Raw genomic sequence first — 23647 nt, 5'->3', positions numbered from 1 at the left:
ATAAAACCACTTTCATTTATTTTAAGCAAGTTTCTTTCAAACAATTGTCACTTGATATAATAATTTTAGGATACAAAAATTAGACTAATCCTTAGATTAGAGAAAAGGAAGGATTGAAATATCATTTTGATCCCTGTACTTATAACGTCCCGTTTTTGTCTTCCTATTTTCAACAAAGATTCAAATACTATTTCACATTGTATCTTTTTTTTTGCATGAAAATTAAAAATTATTGTTAGTTTTTAATCAATTTTGATAAAAACTAAACTTAAACTAACATTACACAGACTAATTTCAAGATTAATAAGTACAAAGACTAAAATGATATCTTAACCTAAATTAAACAAGAACAAGGGAAAAAGATTCAGAACAAAACTATGCCCCATTAGTTTTTGTAGGTGGGGGAAAATTCACGTACCACAGATAACCCACAAATCATTGCAATTCCTGAGAAACGATAGATAGAAGAGAAGCATCTGAACTTGGGTCATTTTCCGCACCCCCCCCTCGTTTTGGGTAGTAGTAAAGATGAGTGCACTGTTCTTCACATTCTACAAAGTGCATTAGACCAACCTGCAACTTCTATAAACTATTAATGAAAGCTGCAACAACCAACACAACTCTAGAAAGAAATCCTCTTATGAGGGCTTGGCCGACTTTTTCACAAACAACTTGCTTATATCTTCAGTGACAATGTTACTCCTGCCAAACGCAAAACAAGTTCAGGATTGCAATCACAATTCATCACAAATTCTAAACAAAATAGAAAATGCATTGTACTAGGCCCATCGCTAGTAAATATTGTTCACTTTGGCCCATTACGTATCGCCATTGGCCTCATGGTTTTAAAATACGTCTACTAGGGAGAGGTTTCCACACCCTCGGTATTGTTCCCCTCTCCAACCGATGTGGGATTTTACAATCCACTCTTCTTGGGGGCCCAGCGTCCTCGCTGGCACACCGCCCGGTGTCTGGCTCTAATACCATTTATAAAAGTTCAAGTCCACTGCTAGCAGATATTGTCTGACTTGATCCGTTATGTATCGCCGTCAACCTCAAAGTTTTAAAATGCGTCTACTAGGGAGAGGCTTTCACACCCTTGGTGTTGTTCCCCTCTCCAACTAATGTGGGATCTCACATGCATCGTTATATTCACAAGAGTAATGACATGCTAAGTTCTTGAGGCAATAGAATCACACTTGCTGGAGGCCTTCAGCACATCCAGCATATTGAAAAACAGTGACACAAAAACTAGCAATAAGAACAACAAAGAGAGGAGCATCGTACCAGTTGAAAGATTCTTCTGTCAAATTTTTTTCCTATTAAAATCAGTGAAATTGTAATATCTTAAAGAAGTTACGGTTACTTGGAGCAATAGCAAGGCATTGGTAAGGAAATGCTCCATCCCTCTGAACTAGAAACCCCAAATCAATTATACCCCACATATAGAAGATTGTATATCTTGTTCTAATAAGCAAAAGAAGGAATGAAATATATATCTGGAAACCCACTAGTTTCACTGCCAAATGGAAAACCGGATCCTAATCCAAGCAAACCACTGACTAACTAATATGAAACTCAACTCTACTGTTAACTACAGAGATTTGTAATAGAATAAACTGCATGCTTGATATCAGGCTCGATAACATCGGACGGAATCTGAGTCACATTTAACTTCAAAGTTTTTGCAAGGAAGGAAATGATGATGACCAACAGCCATAGACGCACTTACTTTCATAGAACCGAGTGTATTAACAAAACTTCCCGTGGCCAAAAACGAAAAACCATGTTTATCTTATACCTAACTTCTTAGTACTACATTACCATTATGTCGTGCGTGCTAAACTTAGAATCATAGCTCTTTCACGGGAAAGAAATAAACTTAGAATCATATCTATGCCAATGCATTCATCTGTATGTCATGATTTCGAAATGATTCGATTCTCATCGCCTAGTGCAGACTTCATAAACTATATATAGATGCATCAAATCCAATTATCAACGTCTTGCATAAAAAATGGAAAAGAAGGAGAGAATATAATAGAACGAACCTTCCAGTAAGCTGAGGTGGAACCAACAAACGCCCTACAGTCTCTGGAACATTCTTTGAGTGAGGCAAATTCGATCGTGGAACTTTACTCCGGGGAAGAGAAGATCCCAGAACATTTGTTTCTCTCTTACGAGATGCATTGGCAGCCATGGCTGCTGCCACTCGAGAAGAGTGATCGCTACCACTAAGAAGACTGGAAGAAGTAGGAGAATTCAATAGTAGAGAAGCATCAGGAAGCTCAACCGAAGGCACAGAAGAATCCTCGTTAGTTTCAGATGGCTGTTTTGGGTTAAGAATGGGCCTACAGTGCAAATCACAAGGAAATAAATCACTCACACCAGAATACCAACCAAAATAAACCAAATCTTTAGTTCCAAGGTAACGAAATCAACAGCTAAAGAATTCCCTAAACCTACGTAGCAGCCATTTCGAACTTGCAAAATTCCATAGCAAAACCAAAAAAAAAAAAAAAACAGTATGACCACAATAATGATGTTTAAAAAGCCACTCAAAAACATCTGGAAGCACAACAAACTCCATTACTCCCAGCTAATCTAACAACAACAATAACCCTAAAAGATGGAACACAAAAAATAAGAACTGGTATACAACCAACACATCATTCACTTCGAAGACAAAACCTATACGCTTTGTGAAAAAATAGGTCAGGAAAATGATTGAACTTCGATTGGAATAGAGAAAAAGCAAAAAAGAAATTGGAATTGGAGCCCTCCCGCTTGGGAACTAGAAAAATCTGAAGAAATGGAAGAAAAGTTACTGGTTGACGGGGTGAGATTGAGACCTCGGCTCTTGGTTGGGGAATTGAGGCTCCTCAGTGGTGCGGTCTTCCGGTTTCTTCCGATTTTGCTCCTCCTCCTCCTCCTCCGCCGCCTTCTCGTCGTCGTCCGACGAAGCGTAGTCTACCAATGACATTTTTGTTCCTCTCTTGCCTTCTTTCGACTCTTCTCTCTCTCTCCTCGCCCTGTATTTACGAAATTATGACCCGCTTCTTCATAGACCAATCCCACTACAAAACGACGTCGTAGTGTAACTCATTCCTCGTATATTTTAATTTTTTTTTCATATTATTAATTCACTCACTTTTTTAAGTTTAATTTTTTAAAATAAAATATTAATTTTTCACCTTTAAAAAAAATATTTCAAAATTAATATTATAGCTTAAAAATGTCCGAACATTTGACAAAAAGTCAACCCTTCTTCAAAACCTTCAAAACCGACTAGATAGAACCTCTTTCATAGTGTCTTTCTTACTATGACTCGAACACAGGAATCCAATTTATAGGAATCTTTTGAAAGACAGTCGGTAACAGATTGAATAAGTAAAAATTTAAAAAGATTTCACTTTCTCGATCAAATTTAAAGAATATAATTTAATATCTAATATTATTAAACGTAAATATTTTATTTAAATCATATTTAAATATAATAAAATAATTATATAAATATTTTCACCAGTTTCATTATCATTCAAATTTTAAATATATATTTTTGTTTTATTATATCAAATATAATAAATATATTTTTCTCTTAAATATTTATTTAAACACTTGGAAATGAATATATTTTTAAAATTTATTTCTTATGGAATAAATAAATAAATAAATAAATACAATTCTTATTCGCTAACCTGCAAAAGCTAGAGATGCAGACGGCCGTACAATCATGAACGAACGGTAAATCAAATCCGCTGCGTTGTCAATGGCGGAAGGAGAAGAATCGAACGCCAATCAGGTCTGTTACTCAAAGCACCTTTAAATTTCTTCTGCATTCATCCACTCGAATTTCTTCTGTTCATGTGTTTACGGTCACTGATTTCGATATTATTCCACTAGAGGCATCTTCCTTCTTTTTATACAATTATGTGATCCTCGCGGTTCGATTCGGTGATCCTCCGATTGAATTTGAGCTTTAATTTTCACTATTTTCTACGGGAGTTTGATGTGCTGTTTCTTTTTTATTAATGCAGAATCATCATGTTGCTTTATGAAAAATTTTTAGGTTAGAAACGAGTAGTTGTAATTTGAACTCGACGGTTGTCTCTTGAACAATGGCAGCGTCGGCAAAAACTCTTGCTATTCCGGATCAGTCGAATAATGGCGACTGGACGGTTGTTTTACCTCGTTGTGGCAGGCAGAGGAAAAATTTGCCGAAGCTAAGAAAACAAGAAGATCAGCGGACTTGGTCTCCGTCTGATCAGGCCAATGATACAATCAGGGAATCGAAACTGTTGCATAAGATGGAAATCTGTATTGAGAAAGTTGAGAGCTCCCAATTTTATCGAACTCTTGTTGATGAGCTTGAAACGATGCCAGTCTTGGAATCCTTGAATAGGGTTTTGGCCTCGGAGTCGAAGATGGGGATGGTTATCTATGGCGTAGGAAGCATTGAAAATTATGAAAATCCTCGATTGCAGCTCAGTCTTGCTATATTGTTGAAGAGAAAATTTAGTTGGATTGGAAGGTTAGAAGTGTTCGATCCAATTCTTTCTGCAATCGAATGTCGGGTTATCGAATCCTTTGGTTGTTCTGTTCTATCAGTAAATGAGCAAGGACGGCGATGTGCGCAGAAGCCAACAATGTTCTTCATGCCCCATTGCGAGGCAGAGCTGTACAACAATCTTTTACAGGAGAATTGGACGGTGGAGCTGTTGAATCATGTTGTGCTGTTTGGAAATAGCTTTGAGATCTATGAGCAGTTTGTATCTGAATTCAAGAACTCACCCGTTGTTGATTCGGCAAAGTACATCTTGGCCTCTAGAAAATTCTCACGCGAGATCAAAATCAAGACACTTTCAGATGAATATTTTGGTGCTTTCCATGATTCAAGTTGGCATTTTTTCAGCCCTGATTTACCGACAGAGCTGCAGTTAACAGATCTTTGAGGACATTGTCTAGTGCTTGGAAGAACAACCAGGTAAATGTAGTGTTAAAATTGTTCATGAATTTTGATCTTTACTTGATTGTCTCTCATCTCAAAGTCTTATTAAATACTAACTATAGGAATATTTATCAAGAGAGAGAACATAAAGATGTCTCAACATTATAAAACAGCCTCATCGGCATCATGGTATAAGATTCTAATGCATAGAAAAAAGGTTTCTTGAGAGTAGAAATTTACATTATAGGGGTAGATCCATTTCTATCTCGCAACTATGATGAACTGAGTGTTCACTTGGTAGTGTCATGGTAGGTGACAATGACGATGCAGTTCTTCTTGATTCTAGTGCATAGAAAATGACGATGCAGTTCTTCTTGATTCTAGTGCATAGAAAAAAGGTTTCTTGAGAGTAGAAATTTACATTATAGGGGTAGATGGATTTCTATCTCGCAACTATGATGAACTTGAGTGTTCACTTGGTAGTGTCATAGTAGGTGACAATGACGACATAGTTCTTCTTGATTCTAATGCATAGAAAAAAGGTTTCTTGAGAGTAGAAATTTACATTATAGGGGTAGATAGGATTTCTATCTCGCAACTATGATGAACTGAGTGTTCACTTGGTAGTGTCATAGTAGGTGACAATGACGACGCAGTTCTTCTTGATTCTAATGCATAGAAAAAAGGTTTCTTGAGAGTAGAAATTTACATTATAGGGGTAGATGGATTTCTATCTCGCAACTATGATGAACTGAGTGTTCACTTGGTAGTGTCATAGTAGGTGACAATGACGACGCAGTTCTTCTTGATTCTAATGCATAGAAAAAAGGTTTCTTGAGAGTAAAAATTTACATTATAGGGGTAGATGGATTTCTATCTCGCAACTATGATGAACTGAGTGTTCACTTGGTAGTGTCATAGTAGGTGACAATGACGACGCAGTTCTTCTTGATTCTAATGCATAGAAAAAAGGTTTCTTGAGAGTAAAAATTTACATTATAGGGGTAGATGGATTTCTATCTCGCAACTATGATGAATTGAGTGTTCACTTGGTAGTGTCATGGTAAGTGACAATGACGATGTAGTTCTTTTTGTTAAGCATATCAACCAATGTCAACGGTAACAATCTAAGTCCACCGCTAGCAGATAGTGTCCGCTTTGGCCCGTTACGAATTGCCGTTAGCCTCACGATTTTAAAACATGTCTGTTAGGGAGAGGTTTCCACACCTTGAATGTTTCGTTCTCCTCTCCAACCATGTGGGATCACACATCAACTCCCTATATTTGATCAATTGTTTGAATCATATGTCATAGTAGACCTTGATTATTGTGCTTTTTGTGTTAAATATCGAATCAACGATATAGTAAATTCATAAAGATCTTATACACCTAGGTGAAGGACTAGTTACTAGATCTCTTAGCTACAAACCTGTTTTCATTTTGATCGGATTAAATCGAGCTTTTTAGTTGGAGAAGATCTTGTTTATAAACTCGTTAGGTTTTGCTTTACTTCTTACCATTAACAATAGCATTGGAATGAATAGCTTCTATATAATGTGTGCTGACACTATTGATGCCGAAGAATAGTTTATTAGGAACCAACCTGATGTGTAGTTATATATATATATATATATATATATATATATATATATATATATATATATATATAATAGTGTCTAGGGTTTCCATATACAATAATTTTCAGTTTGCCCCTAATCTTATAACTTAACAAACCATATACAATCATAAATTATAACCAAATGCCTCTAGAATAGAATCTTGTCTCCAAACAATGTCCTAATAAAGCAATGAAAGGGGAAAGACTACCACCACCTGTTCCCAAGGAGTTTGAAAGGTTCTAACTCTAATATTGTAATACAATTTAAGGATCTGAAAAAAGAAGAACAAATGAAGAACAGAAGATTAAATCTAAGCCATATATTCCACATCTTTTTATTTACACATTACAAATGCCAATGATATACAGCAGCTACCCAAGGAGAATGATCATTTTTTCTTCAACTTTCAAGCTTTTTTCTAGTGATTGATTAAATATAAAATCATATGAATTCAATACTTTCCCATAGCAGCAGCTATTGTGTGAGTGGAATGCATTCTAGCTCAACCTCAAGAACACCTCTCTCCACATTCTGCAATCTAAGAGATATATCCTGTCTAACCTTTCCATCTACAAGGTTAATGATTCCATCTTTTACCAACGTATTGTCATTACTTGCCACCCATTTTCCCAGCTGCATTGATTCATCAATTGTCGACTTCTCGTACGCCCTTGTGGCTGCAACCAATGGTTGAATGTCGATTTCGGCCTCGCCCATGAAGTCATCAGTGGAAAATGTGTCCTTATCATAGACAAGCTGCAGAAATCATCATTTGGTATCCCTTACTAACTGTAGATGAGATCTAATATACTTGGAAGCTTAAGAACTTAATGACTAAAGACAGGAGGTTCCTTGATGAAGAAGATGCTTTTGGCAAGAAACGGTGATAGATTTGGAATAAGGGACTCATCTTTCTACAACATAGTACTCAAAATTTGATTTAGTTGTTGAAATCATGATTTCATTCTCGAACAAGTTATGTTGTTGCTCACCACTTTTAGCGGAGGTATATGTTCGGGAATCGACAACATTAGGCTCTCATTCCAAACTGGGTTAAGGTTGCTCTTTATGACGCGAGTCCTCACCGACTGCAACAAATAGCAGTAGGAATCAGTACTAGATAACAGTGTAGCTAATACAAATCTTAAACCTGAATGTGAATCGAAGTAATATAAAAGAGAGGCTCACTTGGTGACCCAATACGAGAATTACATAGGGATCACTGGACACCACGTCTCTAATAGCTAGGTTCGTGCCTCTAACCACATTGACCTTAACCAACCCGACGAACTCGACCATACCTGCCTACAAACATTACATCTAAAGTAATAAGATCCAACCATCCATAATAAACAAAAAATTTAAGCCACAACACTTGCTTTGCTTTTTATTTCCCTCACTCATCTCCAACATAATTTGACTGCTAGCTCAAAGTTCCAGCTTTACATTTTCAACTGTTCATTGATAAAGAATATGCATTTATAAGAGATAAAACTCATTCTTGGTTAATCAGAGCATTTTGAATTCATTAGAACCGTTTAGTGTGCTTATTCAGTCCCCCCTTCATCTTGAATGTGTAGTCTAATAACTTAGAAAAGCACATTTTTATGGCTCAACATATCAAATGATCCCTACTAGTTTGATTGTTGGGGTGGCTCAAGTATTGAAGACTAGTATGTCAAGTAGCATATGAGTAGCATATCTAAGGGCTCAAATAAACAATAACTTATCATGCATCAATTTTTGGAACAAAATTATAACAATCTTTTTGAGGAGGGTCGTTAAGGGTCAACTTGAGAACATTAAAGAATGAAAAACAGAATTCCTCAGATTAGGGACCTCATGAAATAAATGATATATAACCACATGGATCTGCGTAAATGCCGCAGAATTAACACTCTTAAAACCTCAAGTTTTATAGATTTTATTTGATCAATGTGGAAATTGTTAGCTTCCAATATCTTAAATTAGGAGAGGAATGGTTGCAACCAAAAATTTGAAAATAAAAAGGAATTTGTGATCTCTACAGCAATCCACAACTTAAAATGCTGAAAGAAATCATTAATAAGAAAAAACCATAATCAAAGAAACTTACTGACGCTAGTCTTGAGATTGAAGGGTTGCTCTTGTCGAAACTCTTGTGGTCACTATCTCTTTTAACTCGGCTGTTACGAAACGCATTCGCAATGCGATGCCTAGTAGCTAGTTTCTCATAGTGCCTTTTGTCCTGGGAACCATTCTTGCTTGAAGAGTTAATTTGAGAGCATGGTGAAATCCTTTTATTAACTGAGCCATCACTAGAATTATGACCATTGCCGTTATAAAATTGTAGCAGTTCATACTTTCTCCTGAATTTACAAGAAATATGATTCTTTAATACAATAGAATGTACTCAATATTTCAGATTCCTCGATAAATGAATGAGCGTGTGCTAGCAATACCTTATAAACTCAAAGCGCTCCTCTATACAGGAATCTGGTTTTGGTTTTCTGGTCAAATCTATGATGCCGGCTTCATATTTCTTGTTTACATCTGCGTTTCCACCCATGCTTATAAAAGTATTGACTTGTTCATCCGTCCAATTATCTAGCTTCACTGAGAAAACCTGGAATTTGTTGTTGGTAAATTTAGATCATAAAATTCTTTGCATGAGATATGAGCCTTCAGTATTGAAATTAAAGTCCATATCAAAATAGTAAACAGGAATTACTTCAAAATTCAATTCAGGTGATCAATATAATAGGAAGGATTACATAAGTATATCCTACTGAGAATAACTTCTTTTTGGAGTTCAACAGCATTTGGAGCGGGGGATTTGAAGCTCTAACGTCTTGGTCGTGGATACTTTTGGGTATGCTCACTTTGGCTATCCTAACGAGAATAACTATCTTCAAACAATTAAAGATCAACTATTTATATTCCCTACTGAAACAAGTTGAGATGGAAACTGCTTTCCCCTGTTGCCCTTATCAAGTCTCAGCAACTAAATCCCAAATCTGCCTTACAACCCAAAATGTCGCATCCATAATTCTTCTTTCATTTTTTTTTTTTTTTTTTTTTTTTTAATGCATATAGATCAAGTATCACCACTCCCTACATTATGCTCGTGGACCACCCTTACTAGTCCTAAGAGTGCCTTTGCCCATCCCAGCGCCAACTTCCGGAGATGGCAAAGGTTTTAAACTAAGGTTTCCACCTGGGGCTTAAACCAGGACTTTAGAGGGAATCTCCAACTATCCCAATCCCTTGCCATCAAGAGCATTCCTTAGGGTGCATCCGTGATCTTTTTGTCCACCAGAAAATGTCCTCAATAGAAATTATGCTAATTTCCTTGAAGTCAGAACATGAAGCATCCTAAACATACATGCTCTAAATTTTAAGTACTCAGAATTTCCAACCATCATCATCAAGGTTCACAACCAAAACATCCTTTCCTCATACAACTACAGTGCCAACTTTCCTTTTACACTTGAAGGAGTACAATTTATCATCTATATCAAGTATCAATCAACTGTGGGAGCAGACGTGCAAATAAAAGCATCTGACATTTGTTCATTTGGGTATACTGTTCAAGGTATTTTGAGGTTGATGATGAGCATAGAAAGATCAAAGGTTATATTATTTAGATTGTGATTTTGGAGCGTCAGACTATGATAGTGTTCTTTGGCAATGTTGATACTGTGACCTGCTTTACGATATTGTCTAATGCCATAAATTTTTTTCTAATATGGAAAGCTTATCTAAAATGATCACGTCATCAAGCAGCATGGTCAAGACCTACATTGTGTGTTTGTTATTAGGAGATAATAAAGAAACAAGAAGAAGTTTCAGTAGATATCAAAGGTAAATACTCCAAGAAGAATAGGAAAAAGAAGAAGAAGAAGAAGAAACCTTAGAGATATGAACTCCAAGACTTCTGTGTACTCCAGAACACTTTATACAGATAAATACTCCCAAATTTAACGATCTGCATCCAAAAATCAGAGATTATGAACAAAAAACTAAACTCATGTTGAAGAAGTTTCAGTAGATATCAAAGGTAACAGTTGCATTTTGTGTGATGTAGAAACCACCCAAGACATCAAGAGTGATAAAAGTAACTGATCCTTTTCTAATTTATACACATTAAAGAGACTTGTCAGGTGTGACATAAAGTGGCCTAAGGAGATTCAATGGTCAGCCCAAGTAGATTGAGGTCTCAATTCCCTAATAATAGTCCATTTGTTTCTTCCAGAAGAGATCAGAATAAAGATCTCAACAACAATCATACGGCAACTATTAACTTACTCCCTCCCTGTGCCCTAGAAAAGAGAGAAAAAGAGGCACGCAACATATGAAAACGGTCAGTTGGCTGAAGTTTAATCCACCTATTCAACGTCTGAATAACTGACTTGAGGGAGGAACTTCCAAGAGGGAATTGTTTCCCCATGGGTTCATATGGAAGGACAAGAAAGGAAAGAAACAATGGCAAAACAGAAAAAACTGTTCTATTGATGTCAGAAGAAACTTGAGAGTAAGGAATGGGAACTTCTCTCTTGAACAATTCAATGGCACCTAGTTTTAAATTTTCATCACATTTCCCACACACCACACTACAATTTGGTCAGGACTTCAAGGAGAAAGAGAGTCAATTTGAAACTTGTATGAATGAATATCTAAATAAAAAGAAAATAAAACATTTAGACTTACACCCATTTCGGATCTGGTGAGCCACAATCTGCACATAACTTATTACCAGATTGGCGCAACAGATCTTCCAACCTTTTCTGGGGGCCTGATTGAAGGCAGCACAAGATAATATAGTTAACAAAGCTTCTTCAAATATATCTGGTGGTGATAGGGTACTAGAAACATAACTCATTACAAAAGAACGTAAAAAGTGCACATGACGATTATCCGTGGGAAATAAATACAACATTCAAGAAAGTAGAAACATGGGTACGCAACAGAGATTGGCAGCATGGCAAACAACAAATTCTCAAACTTAATCTGACCAAAAATATAATAACAATTGAGAAAGAAATGTACAAGACCTTGAACTTAGGATTCTATTCGTTTATAATATAGGGGGTTTCCTGTTCCCCTCGTTCTACACTGAGCATTCTTTAGTTTTAAGATGGGATCAGTTCAGCTTTGTGTTATGGTCCCAGAAAAAGTTAAAGGAAGGGAAAACTTAAACCAAATTAAGAAGGTTGCTATCATTTTGATATTCACGAGAAACAACTAAAAGCATGTCATCAAGAAAATTGCAAGTGGTCAAATCATCCAATCAGACCCTCATCGACTCCAGTGTAAGAATCATACTAAAGCAATTACTTAGCAGAAGATGACAAAAAAAGAGATCACCTGGTCTTAGGAGGGGAAATCTTGTCCTGCAAGCTCAAGTAGGTTAAATGTTTCAAGATCAAACTCTAAGAATCATTTGAGATTTCAGCTTCTAGAGTGCTAAAAGTTAAATCTTGTCAAATATAGGTTTGGGTGAATTTTGTTTCTATTTCTTGAATCTTATTTCCTCATTTCCTTGATTCTTTTTTTATTATTATTTCTTATTTATAGTTTGTTGGGTCTTGAAGTTGAGGTTATTGATTCTTAGTTTCTCATTTATTTCATTTCACTTGTTTCTTTGAGAATCGATACTTCACGTCAATCTCGATTGTGCATTCAAGACTTGCTTCTTAAAGTACTTGATATTGCAAACTCTTAAATATTTGTTTCCTATTTGGAGAGATTTTAAATATTTTTTAGGGAGTGCTACATCTTTTGAGTGAAACACGTGAGGGAGTAATTGTAAGGTCCAATTTTCTATATGCTAACATCTTTTTGCAGCCATGTATACTCAAAATAGAGCTTCAAGGAATTGCCACAAGTTGATCAAAACTTGCTTCCATTGTTCGTTGGGAAGATTTAAAATCCTGAGTACCTTCTTTGGAAGGAGGAAATGGATGCCATATTTGATCACCACAACTACACTGAAAAGGGAAAGGTAAAAGTTTGTCTCTGCATTTGAGAAATATGCACTGACACGGTGAAATGTTTAGTTGTCAAAGACAGTGGAAATCATGCAATACCCTCATGGAAAGAGTTCAAGCTTCTAATGAGGAAGCGTTTAGTTACTAAATCTTTCCACAAATTGAACTTTGAGACGGAGCAAAAATGTGGAAAAATACTATGAAAAGATGCTCTCATTGCTTGAGGAGATTAACTTATATGTGGATGAGGAAGCTACCATGAACCGTTCTACCAAGGACTTAATGAGGAGATTACAGAGATGATTGCCAATCAAGAAGAAATTCAACCTTGTGAGGATTTGATCTTAAGGCTATCCATTGGAAGCATTGAACAGTGGAATATCTAACAGCTAAACTGAGCATTCTGATGTTACCCAAACTACAGTAAAAGACCTTTCATTGAAGTTCAAAATGATTCCTAGTTCACTAATTAATTAATCTCTCATGATATAAATTAATTTTTAGACTGGAAGACATTACTGGCCAAAGAATCAGCAAGATGACTAGATTTTACATTTTCCACAACTAAACTAATTATGGGATTTAGCTCCATCTACTTTCAATATAATTCCATAGTAAATGCTATTACATTTAAAAAGATATTGAGAATTGAAGATATAATACCAGAGAGCTGTTGATCCTTTTTCCAGTTCCACTGTTGCGTTTCTGAATCTGAATACAAGAGATCATAGAGAATTGAAGAACTGAAAAAGAGTGAAAGATCTGACAGCTAAACTATGTATTCTGATGATATGCAATCTACGGTAAAAGATCACTTATTAAAAAGTTAAAAATGATTCCTAACTGAGTAATTAATTAATCTCCTAATGATTCCTAACTGAGTAATTAATTAATCTCCTAATGATTCCTAACTGAGTAATTAATTAATCTCCTGAAATTGGAATGCACAACATACAATACTTGTATCGACTCAGCAGGTTGACTAGGTATTACATTTCCTACAATTTACACTTCCTCCAGGATTTGGCTTCTTCTTCTTTCAAAAATATTCCTTAATGAGTGCAAGTGCATTTATAGAGATACAGAGAATTGAGATATAATACCAGAGGGCATTCGACTCCAGTCCCAGCCTCGCATTTCTGAATCTGGAAACAGAAGATCGAAGAGACAAACGCCTAGCACATTTCAATCATGTCAAGGAAATTTCAATAATAACATGAGCTGAGCTCTTTATACATCGGTAACAATAGATACATTCTTACAATTCTTAAGCAATATGAGTAATGGCCTAAAAGAATAGATAGCAGTGAACAGGTCCCAATGGTCCATTTGAACAAATGAAAAATAAGTGCCTACCCACCATGCTACAATACAAGTTCCAATATATTGAAGAGGATACTCATTTAGTAGTAAATGTAAATCCTATATGTTTGTGATGATCATGTCTACACTCTTATTTTCCAACCTCCACAACAAAAACAGAATAATCACACAAGATTGACGTATAAAGTTTCAGCAGTTTTCAAGTACACCAATTAGTTCTATTATAATTACTCAATAGCTTATAGTAACTAAGGCTTTTCTTTGATGGTTCGAGCACACTTTGCATTCAAAGATTTAGTCAACCAGCTCAAATTTTCTGAAATTTTGGTCTTTCCATGTTCATAGACCATCTTCATTTTCAATATCACACAGTTATTTTTGTGAGATTTCACATCGGTCGGAGAGGGGAACGAAGCATTCCTTATAAGGGTGTGAAAACCTCTCCCTAGCAGGCGCGTTTTAAACATTGAGAGGAAGCCTAGAAGGAAAAACTTAAAGAGAACAATATCTGCTAGCGGTGGGCTTGAACTGTTACAATTTTACTTCCTAAAGAGAGACCCTTCCATAAGATTATCAAATGGGACACCGTATTCAAATCCCAATAGTTTTTCGGAGTCCATAAGAGACTTATTACACCCAAAAAAAAGTTCAACCTTAAGGGAAGATAAATCATATGACGCATCAATATAATGTATCAATCATCTCAATAAAAATCAAAAAGCTTTGCAAAGTTATCAATGACTTAATTACTATTACAAAAATGTTTTATGGTACAACAAATGTGAAGGGAGGAATTCGAACCTCCAACCTCAGAGGAAGGAATACACAGGAAAATGCTCCGGTTGGCTATAAAATATGTTTATTATACACTCACCATTATACTTACTCTCATAAAAGGAAATATTTGGACAAAAAAAACAAAATCATCAATGAACTGATTTTGTAATATCCCAAATAAATGTTTGAGAAGTATCAACTGGAAATATGAACTTTTTAGCTCATAGGAGAGATTGCAAGGGTTGAAAGAACACCATACATTTCAAATAATTAAGAAGCGGTTCAATCTTAAGTTCATCCACACAAGATCTGTCTCTCCACCCAATCTCCATTTTTTTAACTCTAGCCCATACTCGCCATTCTATTTGAGAACCAGTTCTATCTCTAGTTATCCAAATATTTGCCCACTTAGCATATAACTTCTAAGGGGTATCTAGAAACTCTAAAACATTCCATTGAGCATAAACTTGGAAACCTATCAACACACTTCAAATACCAGCTGATATTTTTTTCATCTCGACTATGAAGCACATGATGTCGGGGACGTAATATGTCAATATGATCTAGATTATTCAAAATGTATCTAAAGCTTCCTAAAACCTGTAGTTTGTAGGAGAAAGTAAACTTTTATTGAGATTAAAATGAAAGAATACCAGACAAAAGAGAGTGGACATACAAAAAGACAGCCCAACAAAAGTAGCCTCGAAGTTAACATACAAAGAAGGGATCAATTCAATATAATAAGTCCCAGAGGATAGATACAAAAATCCTGGGAGAATGGTGCCCAAATTGAGGCATCTTCCCTTTTCAAACAAGAGAATTCCAGTTAATCAGTAGTTAATCTAATCATCACTTTACTGGCTACTGTAAGGCCCCTCAACTTCCTATTGGATGATTAACTATTCAACTAAGAACTGATATGCAAATCTTAATCTGTACACTAAGCCACAAAGTTTTCTTCCAGTATTGAGTATCAGTAGTATAATCCACCAAACTGAAGTCTAGTGAGTTTCACATTCTAATATCACAAGAATCCCAACCCTTAAATTCACAAAATTAATCAACGCGAAGATATCTTGGGCTATGAACACGAATAATCATTTGCAGAGATGAAAAAATACCTGAAACGGCATTTGAATCGGAGTTCTTCGACTGGGTTGACATCTCCAGCCTCAAACAACGAGCACACAAATCATAAAAGAATGGGGGAATCTGAAAGCAGCAGTTCTCTTAGTTAATCCACTAGGTCATAATCTAAAACTTGAGAGAAAGAGCATTATAAACACAGTGGAAAGGAAATCAAAGGAGTTCTTACAGGTTTGTACAATGACGAATGAAATGATTAAGCGTAGATTAACATAGCTCTGCCCTGCCTTTTCTCTGCATGTAACAAAATCAAAATGTAGTAACGAAAACGAAAATCCAACACTCCAATGCCAAAATTAAACCGAATACGCATAACAAACAAGCTGAAAAACTCCAAATAATGCTTACCGTTCAAGGAACAAAAGAAGGAAGGCGCGATGCTAGAGATAGTTCAACGCATTTAACGGAAAATCTGCAGATAACGAAGCATACAAAACGCTCGTAAACGAAAAATGTCGAAGAATTAACGAAAACCGCAAAACCTTATCATCTTCGTTGGAATTTGGTGGAACAAATGCAGAGAAAAAACTGAAATCAGAGAGAAATTGATAATATCAGAATGTGTATCTCATTGCTCAAAAATTGTTGGTCGGTTAGCAACAAACTTCAATTGATTTTGAGAATGGAAGAAATGGGCCCGATGATCTTCGATGGAAAAGAAAAAAAAATCATTGATGTTCGTTCAAGTCAACGTAGTTCATGGATATGATGTAAGTGTCCAGAAGAGATGATGATTAATTAAAAATAATTAGTTCAAAATCCAGTAATTAACAGATAATTAGTTGAAAATTAAATCAGTTAATTAACACATTTTCTTAAAATTATAATAATGAAGAAGAACAGGTCAAGAGGGCGGCAGGGACATCTAATGCACGTTGTTTACTTATTTTTTAACCACACAATTTTTTTAAAAATTTATAATTAAATTTATATTTTTCGTTTGGATTTTTTATGCGTCAATTTAAACATTCCGAACCGTCTAAGTTCACCGCTAGCAAATATTGTTATTTTTTAGCTTTCCGTTTTGGACTTCCGTTCAAGATTTTTAAAACATGTTTGCTAGAGAGAGATTTTCGCACACTTTTAAAGAATGTCTTGTTCTCCTCTCCAACTAATGTGGGATCTCACAATCCACTCCCTTAGAGGCTCAGCGTCCTCGCTAGCACACTGTCTGGTGTCTGACTCTTATACCATTTGTAACAGTCTAACCTCACCCCTAATAGATATTGTCTTTTTTTAGTTTTAACTTTCAAGCTTCACTGTTTAAAACTTTAACTTCAAAAACACTCTCACAGTTAGCATATAGATGAAATCGTGAGTATCAAGTTTCAAAAATAACCACAAACTTTCAGAAAATAACATTAAAATGTCCTGGAAATAATTTAGAAGAGATACACACAGATTTTATGTATATATTAATATAATATTTTTTTTAATAAAGATTCTTTTTTAAAATTTTATTAAAATAAAATTGAAAGATATTAATTAAACTTTTTAAATCTAAATATATTTTTGAAACTTGATAATTATATTTTTAATTTTTAAAAAATCTAAAGCTAAAATGATATTTTTTAATATGAAATTATTAAATAAATAAATAAATAAAATAGACCATTGAAATAATGAAATGTTGTACTGCGACTGCGACCGTGTTTTACTAACGGTAAGACTTCTATTTAAACTAAAACAATTCCTATAAATCAACGAAAATACACTGTTGACTCCTAATTAAAATGAATAACTTAAATTCTGATATATTTCGAATATTTTTATTAATTTAGAAAATAATTGACGAGAGAATATTAATATTAATATTCTAAAAGTTAGCCAAAGGTCTACCTACCACTAATTCAAATGATTTTCCATTTAGTACTTTTCGTGGAAGCCACCAACATTTGTCTGGTGACAACTTTTTATGCGTCGTACTGCCAACGCTCCTATTGCATTTATTGCGGTAACGGGATAGCAATTGTGTGACGCTTGTTGTAATTCGATGAACAAGTAAATCGTGAAAAATTTAAACGTCGTGAACAACATTGACGTATATTTGAGTTACGTTTGCTAGAAAAATTTTAGAAAACGATTTGAAATAATTGAATAAATATTGAAAGTAACGTTATATAATTATAAGCAAAAGACAACACGACTGCTTAAATAATATATAATTTCTCGAATAGGGAATGTAATATAGATGAAAGTAGTATTTATTAAAGAATAATGTTCGATATTTAGAGATGGTAAGGTTTACGGGATCTGTCTCGAATGGAATGGAAAATAGAGGAGGAAATGGGAAAATATTTATTTTTATTACTTGAACGAAGCACGGGATGAGGAATATATCCTTCATCCACGTCTCCAACCTCGGTCTCATTGTATATATAGGTTAAAACTTAAAGTAGATTTTAACGTGCATATTTCGTTAATACTTTTAAACTTTTTTTAAAAAAAAATTAAATTACCTTTAATTTTTTTTTTTTAAAGAAAAAAAATTATTTTTTACTTTAGTACTTCAATAAAAAATATATTCATCACTTCTCATAAGTAATTTTTAAAAATTTAGAGATAAATAATTAAGTGTTTCAAAAATATTATTTGAATCTTCAATTTTATTAATACTTCAAAATGTTTTAAAATTTTTCAAAAACACCTTTGAACTCAACAAAGTCGTGAGAGCTTATACTTAAAGTGGACAATATCATACAATTGTAGAGAGTTGTGTTCATCTAACATGGTATCAGAGCCATACCCTAAATTTAGTCGTGCCAATAGATCGGTAAATCTTCAAATGTCGAACAAAGGACTCAAAAAGAAAATGAGTCGAGCCTCCTCGAAGGTATAGTAAAAAAATGACTAAGACTCCAAAAGAAAAAAGAGTCGAGCCTCGATTAAGGGAAGACATATTTTGTTCGAGGGTAGGTGTTGGATGATGAAAGTCCTACGTCCATTAATTTAAGAAATGATTATAAGTTTATAATAAAAAAATACTCTCTCCATTGTATGAGGCATTTTGTGGAAGTTCAAAGCAAAGCCATGAACGCTTATGCTCAAAGTGTACAATATCATACCATTGTGGGGAGTCGTGTTCGTTCATAGTTAGAAGTACCATTTTTTACCTTAAAAAAAATATTTTTTTATAAATAATTTTTTAATGGATGATTTAAGCAAATATTAAAATAATTTTTTATAAAACTCCATTTAATTAATGATATTAAGAATATTTTTAGATTATGTTTTTTTTTAAATTTAAATTAATGGGCGACAAAGATTGAATGGAGACAGAAAATTTAATATACCATAAAACTTTAATTGTTTTTTAACTATAATTTTAACCTAAAAAAGAATAAAAGAAAAGAAATAAAAATAAATAAATAAATAACAGAAAAGGACATATTTGTATTTCTAGGTTCTTCGCCATTTCTTACAGTATCAAGTGGAAAGCTTAAGCCGCCCTTCCGCCTGTACTCTGTCGTCCGCCATTCACGAACTCTGTTCTCCGGCCGAAGCTTCGCCCTTCCGCCATTGAAGTACGGTCTCAGAAGCTCTGTCTAATGTCATCAGAAACTGTTTCGCCGGCCATGGAGTCTTTGGTTCTGCAACTCCATGAAATCTCTGCTGTTAAGTTCGGCAACTTCAAGCTCAAGTCCGGTATATACTCTCCTATTTACATTGATCTTCGTGTTATTGTCTCATACCCTTCACTTCTCAGCCAAATCTCCAAAACCCTAATCTCTTCTCTTCCGCCGTCTACCTCCTACGACCTCGTTTGTGGTGTTCCTTACACTGCCCTTCCTATTGCGACTTGTATCTCCGTTAGTGACAATGTTCCGATGGTTATGCGTCGGAAGGAGATTAAGGATTACGGGACGGCGAAAGCTATTGAGGGCCATTATGAAGCGGATCAAATATGTTTAATTATTGAGGATTTGGTGACGAGCGGTGCGTCGGTTTTGGAAACTGCTGCGCCGCTGCGGGCGGCGGGGTTGAAGGTGAGTGATGCGGTTGTGTTGCTTGATAGAGAACAGGGCGGGCGGGAGAATTTGGAGGAGAATGGGATTAAATTGCATTCGATGATTAAGTTGAGTGAGATGGTGAGGATTTTGAAGGAGAAGGGGAAGGTTGGAGAAGAAATGGAAGGGGTGGTCGCAAGATTCTTGGAGGAGAATCGGAAGGTTGCGGTGCCGAAAGTGGAGAAGCCTGTTAGAGTTAAGGCCATTTCCTTTCCAGAAAGAGCGAAATTGGCGAAGAATCCGATGGGGAAGAGGCTGTTCGAGGTGATGGTCGAGAAGGAAAGCAACTTGTGCGTAGCGGCTGATGTTGGCACCGCCTCGGAGCTGCTCGATATCGCCGAGAAAGTAAGAACATCTAGAATTTCTGAATTTTCTTGGGATTTTCATCAACACTCAGATTAAGAAAAGTAAACGAAATCATTAAGAACAAATGAAAATGAATTGGGTTTTAAAGTAAAAACCAGAGAGTTCTTCGTTTCCTGTTCTTGTAATCCCTTTGGATTCTGTTGCTCTGGCTAACGAAGCTCTTGGTAGAATTTTATGCCTGGGAAGCATTTATAGCTTTTAGGACCGTCCCACGAAACATCATAGTTGATAATTTCGAACTATCTTTGTTTGTTTATCCTTTGCTTTGTGTCAATCAGGTTGGACCAGAGATTTGCTTACTGAAAACTCATGTGGATATACTGCCAGATTTCACTCCCGACTTCGGTTCCAAACTTCGCTCGGTATATTTCTTCCACGAACTTTGCACTTATTATAGATTTTAGCAATACCTTGGGACATAGGTTAGTTGTTAATGCTTGTTCATGTACGGTAGTATTGATGGTGAGATGCCAAGGATGTTGATAACAAGAATATCATTAACCTTATGAACTCGTTAATTTTGGTACCCTGTTTTGACATTACCAGCAGTTCATTACTTCCATATTTTCAATACCATCTTTAGGATATCAGCTGGGTTATAAAAATGCCTCACGGTTACTTTCTTCATATGTTGGATCCCTTTTTCGGGAAGGTGTAGTGTGAGATCTCACATTGGTTGGAGAGGAGAACAAAGCATTCTTTATAAGGGTGTGGAAACCTCTCCCTAACAGACACGTTTTAAAAACCTTGAGGGAGAGCCCAAAGAGGACAATATCTGCTAGTGGTAGGCTTGGGCTATTACACGTGGGCTACGGTTAGGTTTAATGGCTCTTGTATTCTAAGAAAAATCTGCTCCATTTGGTAACAGTTTCATTTTTAACTGGTTCTTAAAATCTACTCTTTTTAGTTTTGAAACTTTTGGCAGAATGGTTTAAGCTGCTTCATATTTGCTTACATTAACTCACTGCAATGCAGATTGCTGAGAAACACAACTTCTTAATCTTTGAAGATCGCAAGTTTGCAGACATTGGAAATACAGTAACAATGCAGTATGAAGGGTAGGCCTCTCAGTTTTCCAAATTAGTTTAGCTGTTTCTTACATTCATTTACTTTTACTTCTCAGCAATATCTTAGGAGGTTGTCCCTGAAATCTCGTGTTTCGAATGCAGGGGTATTTTTCATATATTAGACTGGGCAGATATAATCAATGCTCACATTATCTCTGGTCCTGGAATTGTAGATGGATTGAAATTAAAGGTATACATACAGCAACACTCAAATGATAGTTTAATCGGGGTTCATAATGGTGTGTTTGCGAGTATTTTCTAGAAGATACTAAAATGTTTCTTTTTTTGATGAAATACTTGTGCTTTCTCCGACCGTGTTCATCGAACAAGTATTTTGAACAGCTGCTATTTGCTAAAGTGTTCTAGACCAATGATTTCTTCAATAGCAATCTAGTCATACTTTCATTTCGCAAATTTATTTATCATTCTGGATGGTGTAGGGGTTGCCTCGAGGTCGGGGTCTTTTACTGTTGGCTGAAATGAGCTCAGCTGGAAATCTTGCCACCGGAGATTACACGTCTGCAGCAGTTAAAATTGCAGAAGAACATTCTGACTTCGTAATCGGTTTCATATCGGTTAATCCAGCATCCTGGCCAGGTGCGCCTGGAAATCCAACATTCATTCATGCTACACCCGGAGTCCAAATGGTCAAGGGTGGTGACAATCTTGGACAGCAATACAATACCCCATACTCTGTAAGTTTCATCCAATATTTTCTTCTGCATCTTCTGTTCTCGACACTCGACATGAACTGCTATCAACTACAGAATAGAACTTGGCTTCATCCTTTTCAATCTTTCTTTACTCCCACTAATTGGTCGTCGATATAGGGAAGTCGTAGAAAGGAAAACTAGAAATGGTTGAAATTCTGATAGTTCTCGTTTGCTTTTTGTTATTTATATGATTTATGTAACGACCCAGATCCACCGCTAGCAGATATTGTCCTCTTTAGGCTTTCCCTTTCGGGCTTCCCCTCAAGGTTTTAAAACGCGTCTGTTAGGGGAAGGTTTCCACACCCTTTATAAATGGTGGGTTGTTCTCCTCTCCAACCAATGTGGGACATCACAATCCACCCCCCTTCAGGGCCCAGCGTCCTCGCTGGCACTCTTTTCTTCCTCCAATCGATGTGGGACCGCCCCCAAATCCACCCCCTTTGGGGCCCAGCATCCTTACTAGCACACCGCCTCGTGTCTACCCCCTTCGGGGAACAGTGAGAAGGCTAGTATATCGTCCGGTGTCTGGCTCTGATACCATTTGTAACGACCCAGATCCACCGCTCGCAGATATTGTCCTTTTTGGGCTCTTCCTTTCGGGATTCCCCTCAAGGCTTTAAAACGCGTCTGCTAGGGGAAGGTTTCCACACCCTTTATAAATGGTGGTTTGTTCTCCTCCCCAACGAATGTGGGACATCACAATTTAAGAGAGATTATCAAACATATTAGTTTCTGAGTGTATGGAAAATAGAACTTAGGAGGAGTTCATTCAAATTTCATAATGGTTACCCGCCTAATATATTGACATCCTAGGTGGTAGTCACACGAGATTAATAGAAGAAAAGCCTGAAATGGCATATAATGAACTGAAATTTGGGAAATTATGTTGTGCAGGTTGTCTATGATAGAGGAAGTGATATCATAATAGTCGGGCGTGGGATAATAAAGGCAGCTAATCCCGCCGATGCAGCTCGAGAGTATCGTCTACAAGGATGGGATGCGTATTTAGCTAAGACCACCTAGAACAATTATTCACTTAGCTTTAATAACTTCTCCGGTGCTCGATGAATGTCGTTTCTTTTTTCTACTTTTCCTTTTCGCTCGAGTTGCTTTCCCCTACATGCTTGCAGGATTTGGATTCTGGAGGGCTACTTAAGGGAAGCATCGCTGATTCAGCTTTGAAATAATTTCAACCTACTTCATGTAAGCTTGTTTTAAGGAACAATGTGTGTTCTAATGTAATCCTTTGGTTGATCATGAGAATGAAAGTAATTTGTCAGATTTCTCTGTCTTTAATTTCTATGTTACAGTTTAGGCAACAATTTGTCCTTTGTAATAATTTGATCTCTTTCGATAGAAATATTGTTAAGATACCCGTGGAAGTAGGGACCAAATATTTTAAACTACGAAGACTCGATTTTTTCTTGATAAAAGTTGATGTTTATTTTGATATTATCTGTCACGATATTGATTACATCTTAATCTTAAAAAACTAAGACTTAGAAGATGAATTAGGACACGAAAATGGAATAGTCGAAGTCCACTAGTAGATATGGGATCTCATAATCCACTCCCCTCCTCTTGGAGGCAGCGTTCTCGTTGACACATTGCTCAGTGTCTAGCTCGTATACCATTTGTAACAGTTAAAACCCACCACTAGCAGATATTATCCGTTTTAGCTCATTACATATCACCGTCAGCCTCACGATTTT

General features: G+C 35.9%; 4 protein-coding genes across 11 annotated transcripts; 2 read left to right on the top strand and 2 right to left on the bottom strand.

Moving 5' to 3' along the window:
- Positions 1-308: 308 nt before the first annotated feature.
- On the bottom strand, positions 309-3052 carry LOC111781514 (uncharacterized). 2 transcript variants are annotated; one of them, XM_087124136.1, is made up of 3 exons: positions 2829-3052; positions 2052-2351; positions 309-702 (listed from the first exon to the last, which is right to left on the bottom strand). In XM_087124136.1, the coding sequence occupies exons 1-3, from the start codon at positions 2981-2983 to the stop codon at positions 639-641; spliced, it is 519 nt and encodes a 172-aa protein (XP_086980262.1). In that variant the 5' UTR covers positions 2984-3052; the 3' UTR covers positions 309-638. The 2 variants fall into 2 exon arrangements, with proteins under 2 accessions (XP_086980262.1, XP_086980267.1); XM_087124141.1 differs by having other exon boundaries at positions 2853-3052.
- Positions 3053-3677: 625 nt separating this feature from the next.
- On the top strand, positions 3678-13090 carry LOC111810554 (protein SENSITIVITY TO RED LIGHT REDUCED 1). Of its 3 annotated transcripts, XM_023697275.2 has the most exons (3): positions 3678-3802; positions 4038-4984; positions 12394-13090. In XM_023697275.2, the coding sequence occupies exon 2, from the start codon at positions 4119-4121 to the stop codon at positions 4950-4952; it is 834 nt and encodes a 277-aa protein (XP_023553043.2). In that variant the 5' UTR covers positions 3678-3802; positions 4038-4118; the 3' UTR covers positions 4953-4984; positions 12394-13090. The 3 variants fall into 3 exon arrangements, with proteins under 3 accessions (XP_023553043.2, XP_086980255.1, XP_086980258.1); XM_087124129.1 differs by having other exon boundaries at positions 4038-13090; XM_087124132.1 differs by having other exon boundaries at positions 3686-3802; positions 4070-13090.
- Positions 6697-16490, bottom strand: LOC111810532 (putative ADP-ribosylation factor GTPase-activating protein AGD11). 5 transcript variants are annotated; one of them, XM_087124118.1, is made up of 13 exons: positions 16265-16488; positions 16131-16194; positions 15952-16016; positions 15758-15848; positions 13640-13711; positions 13200-13247; positions 11257-11341; positions 10459-10534; positions 9009-9172; positions 8663-8915; positions 7756-7872; positions 7560-7655; positions 6697-7323 (listed from the first exon to the last, which is right to left on the bottom strand). In XM_087124118.1, the coding sequence occupies exons 4-13, from the start codon at positions 15798-15800 to the stop codon at positions 7042-7044; spliced, it is 1236 nt and encodes a 411-aa protein (XP_086980244.1). In that variant the 5' UTR covers positions 15801-15848; positions 15952-16016; positions 16131-16194; positions 16265-16488; the 3' UTR covers positions 6697-7041. The 5 variants fall into 5 exon arrangements, with proteins under 5 accessions (XP_086980244.1, XP_086980247.1, XP_023553016.2 ...); XM_087124121.1 differs by having other exon boundaries at positions 7780-7872; positions 16131-16489; XM_023697248.2 differs by having other exon boundaries at positions 16131-16488.
- A 2696-nt stretch (positions 16491-19186) lies between these two features.
- On the top strand, positions 19187-23216 carry LOC111810509 (uridine 5'-monophosphate synthase). The gene is made up of 6 exons (XM_023697221.2): positions 19187-20134; positions 20434-20517; positions 21131-21213; positions 21325-21412; positions 21663-21917; positions 22830-23216. Exons 1-6 carry the CDS (start codon positions 19331-19333, stop codon positions 22956-22958), a joined length of 1443 nt encoding a protein of 480 aa, XP_023552989.2. The 5' UTR covers positions 19187-19330; the 3' UTR covers positions 22959-23216.
- Positions 23217-23647: the final 431 nt, after the last annotated feature.

The sequence above is a fragment of the Cucurbita pepo genome, chromosome 1, assembly GCF_057944985.1.
Source record: "Cucurbita pepo subsp. pepo isolate OVF chromosome 1, ASM5794498v1, whole genome shotgun sequence".
NCBI classification, from domain to species: domain Eukaryota; kingdom Viridiplantae; phylum Streptophyta; class Magnoliopsida; order Cucurbitales; family Cucurbitaceae; genus Cucurbita; species Cucurbita pepo.
This window is presented reverse-complemented; position numbering and strand designations above follow the sequence as displayed.

Bases quoted from the DNA above. Each gene is read 5' to 3' on its own strand.
- LOC111781514 (XM_087124136.1), bottom strand. From the start codon at position 2,983: ATGTCATTGGTAGACTACGCTTCGTCGGACGACGACGAGAAGGCGGCG. The intron at 2,352-2,828 runs GTAACTTTTCTT...TTTGCACTGTAG, and splicing joins CAATCTCACCCCGTCAACCA to GCCCATTCTTAACCCAAAAC. The intron at 703-2,051 runs GTTCGTTCTATT...TGCGTTTGGCAG, and splicing joins CCACCTCAGCTTACTGGAAG to GAGTAACATTGTCACTGAAG.
- LOC111810554 (XM_023697275.2), top strand. From the start codon at position 4,119: ATGGCAGCGTCGGCAAAAACTCTTGCTATTCCGGATCAGTCGAATAAT.
- LOC111810532 (XM_023697248.2), bottom strand. From the start codon at position 15,800: ATGTCAACCCAGTCGAAGAACTCCGATTCAAATGCCGTTTCAG. The intron at 11,342-13,199 runs GTATTATATCTT...GCCTTCAATCAG, and splicing joins AAAGGATCAACAGCTCTCTG to GCCCCCAGAAAAGGTTGGAA. The intron at 10,535-11,256 runs GTAAGTCTAAAT...TTTTGGATGCAG, and splicing joins TCACCAGATCCGAAATGGGT to ATCGTTAAATTTGGGAGTAT.
- LOC111810509 (XM_023697221.2), top strand. From the start codon at position 19,331: ATGTCATCAGAAACTGTTTCGCCGGCCATGGAGTCTTTGGTTCTGCAA. The intron at 20,518-21,130 runs GTATATTTCTTC...ACTGCAATGCAG, and splicing joins TCGGTTCCAAACTTCGCTCG to ATTGCTGAGAAACACAACTT. The intron at 21,214-21,324 runs GTAGGCCTCTCA...TTTCGAATGCAG, and splicing joins GTAACAATGCAGTATGAAGG to GGGTATTTTTCATATATTAG.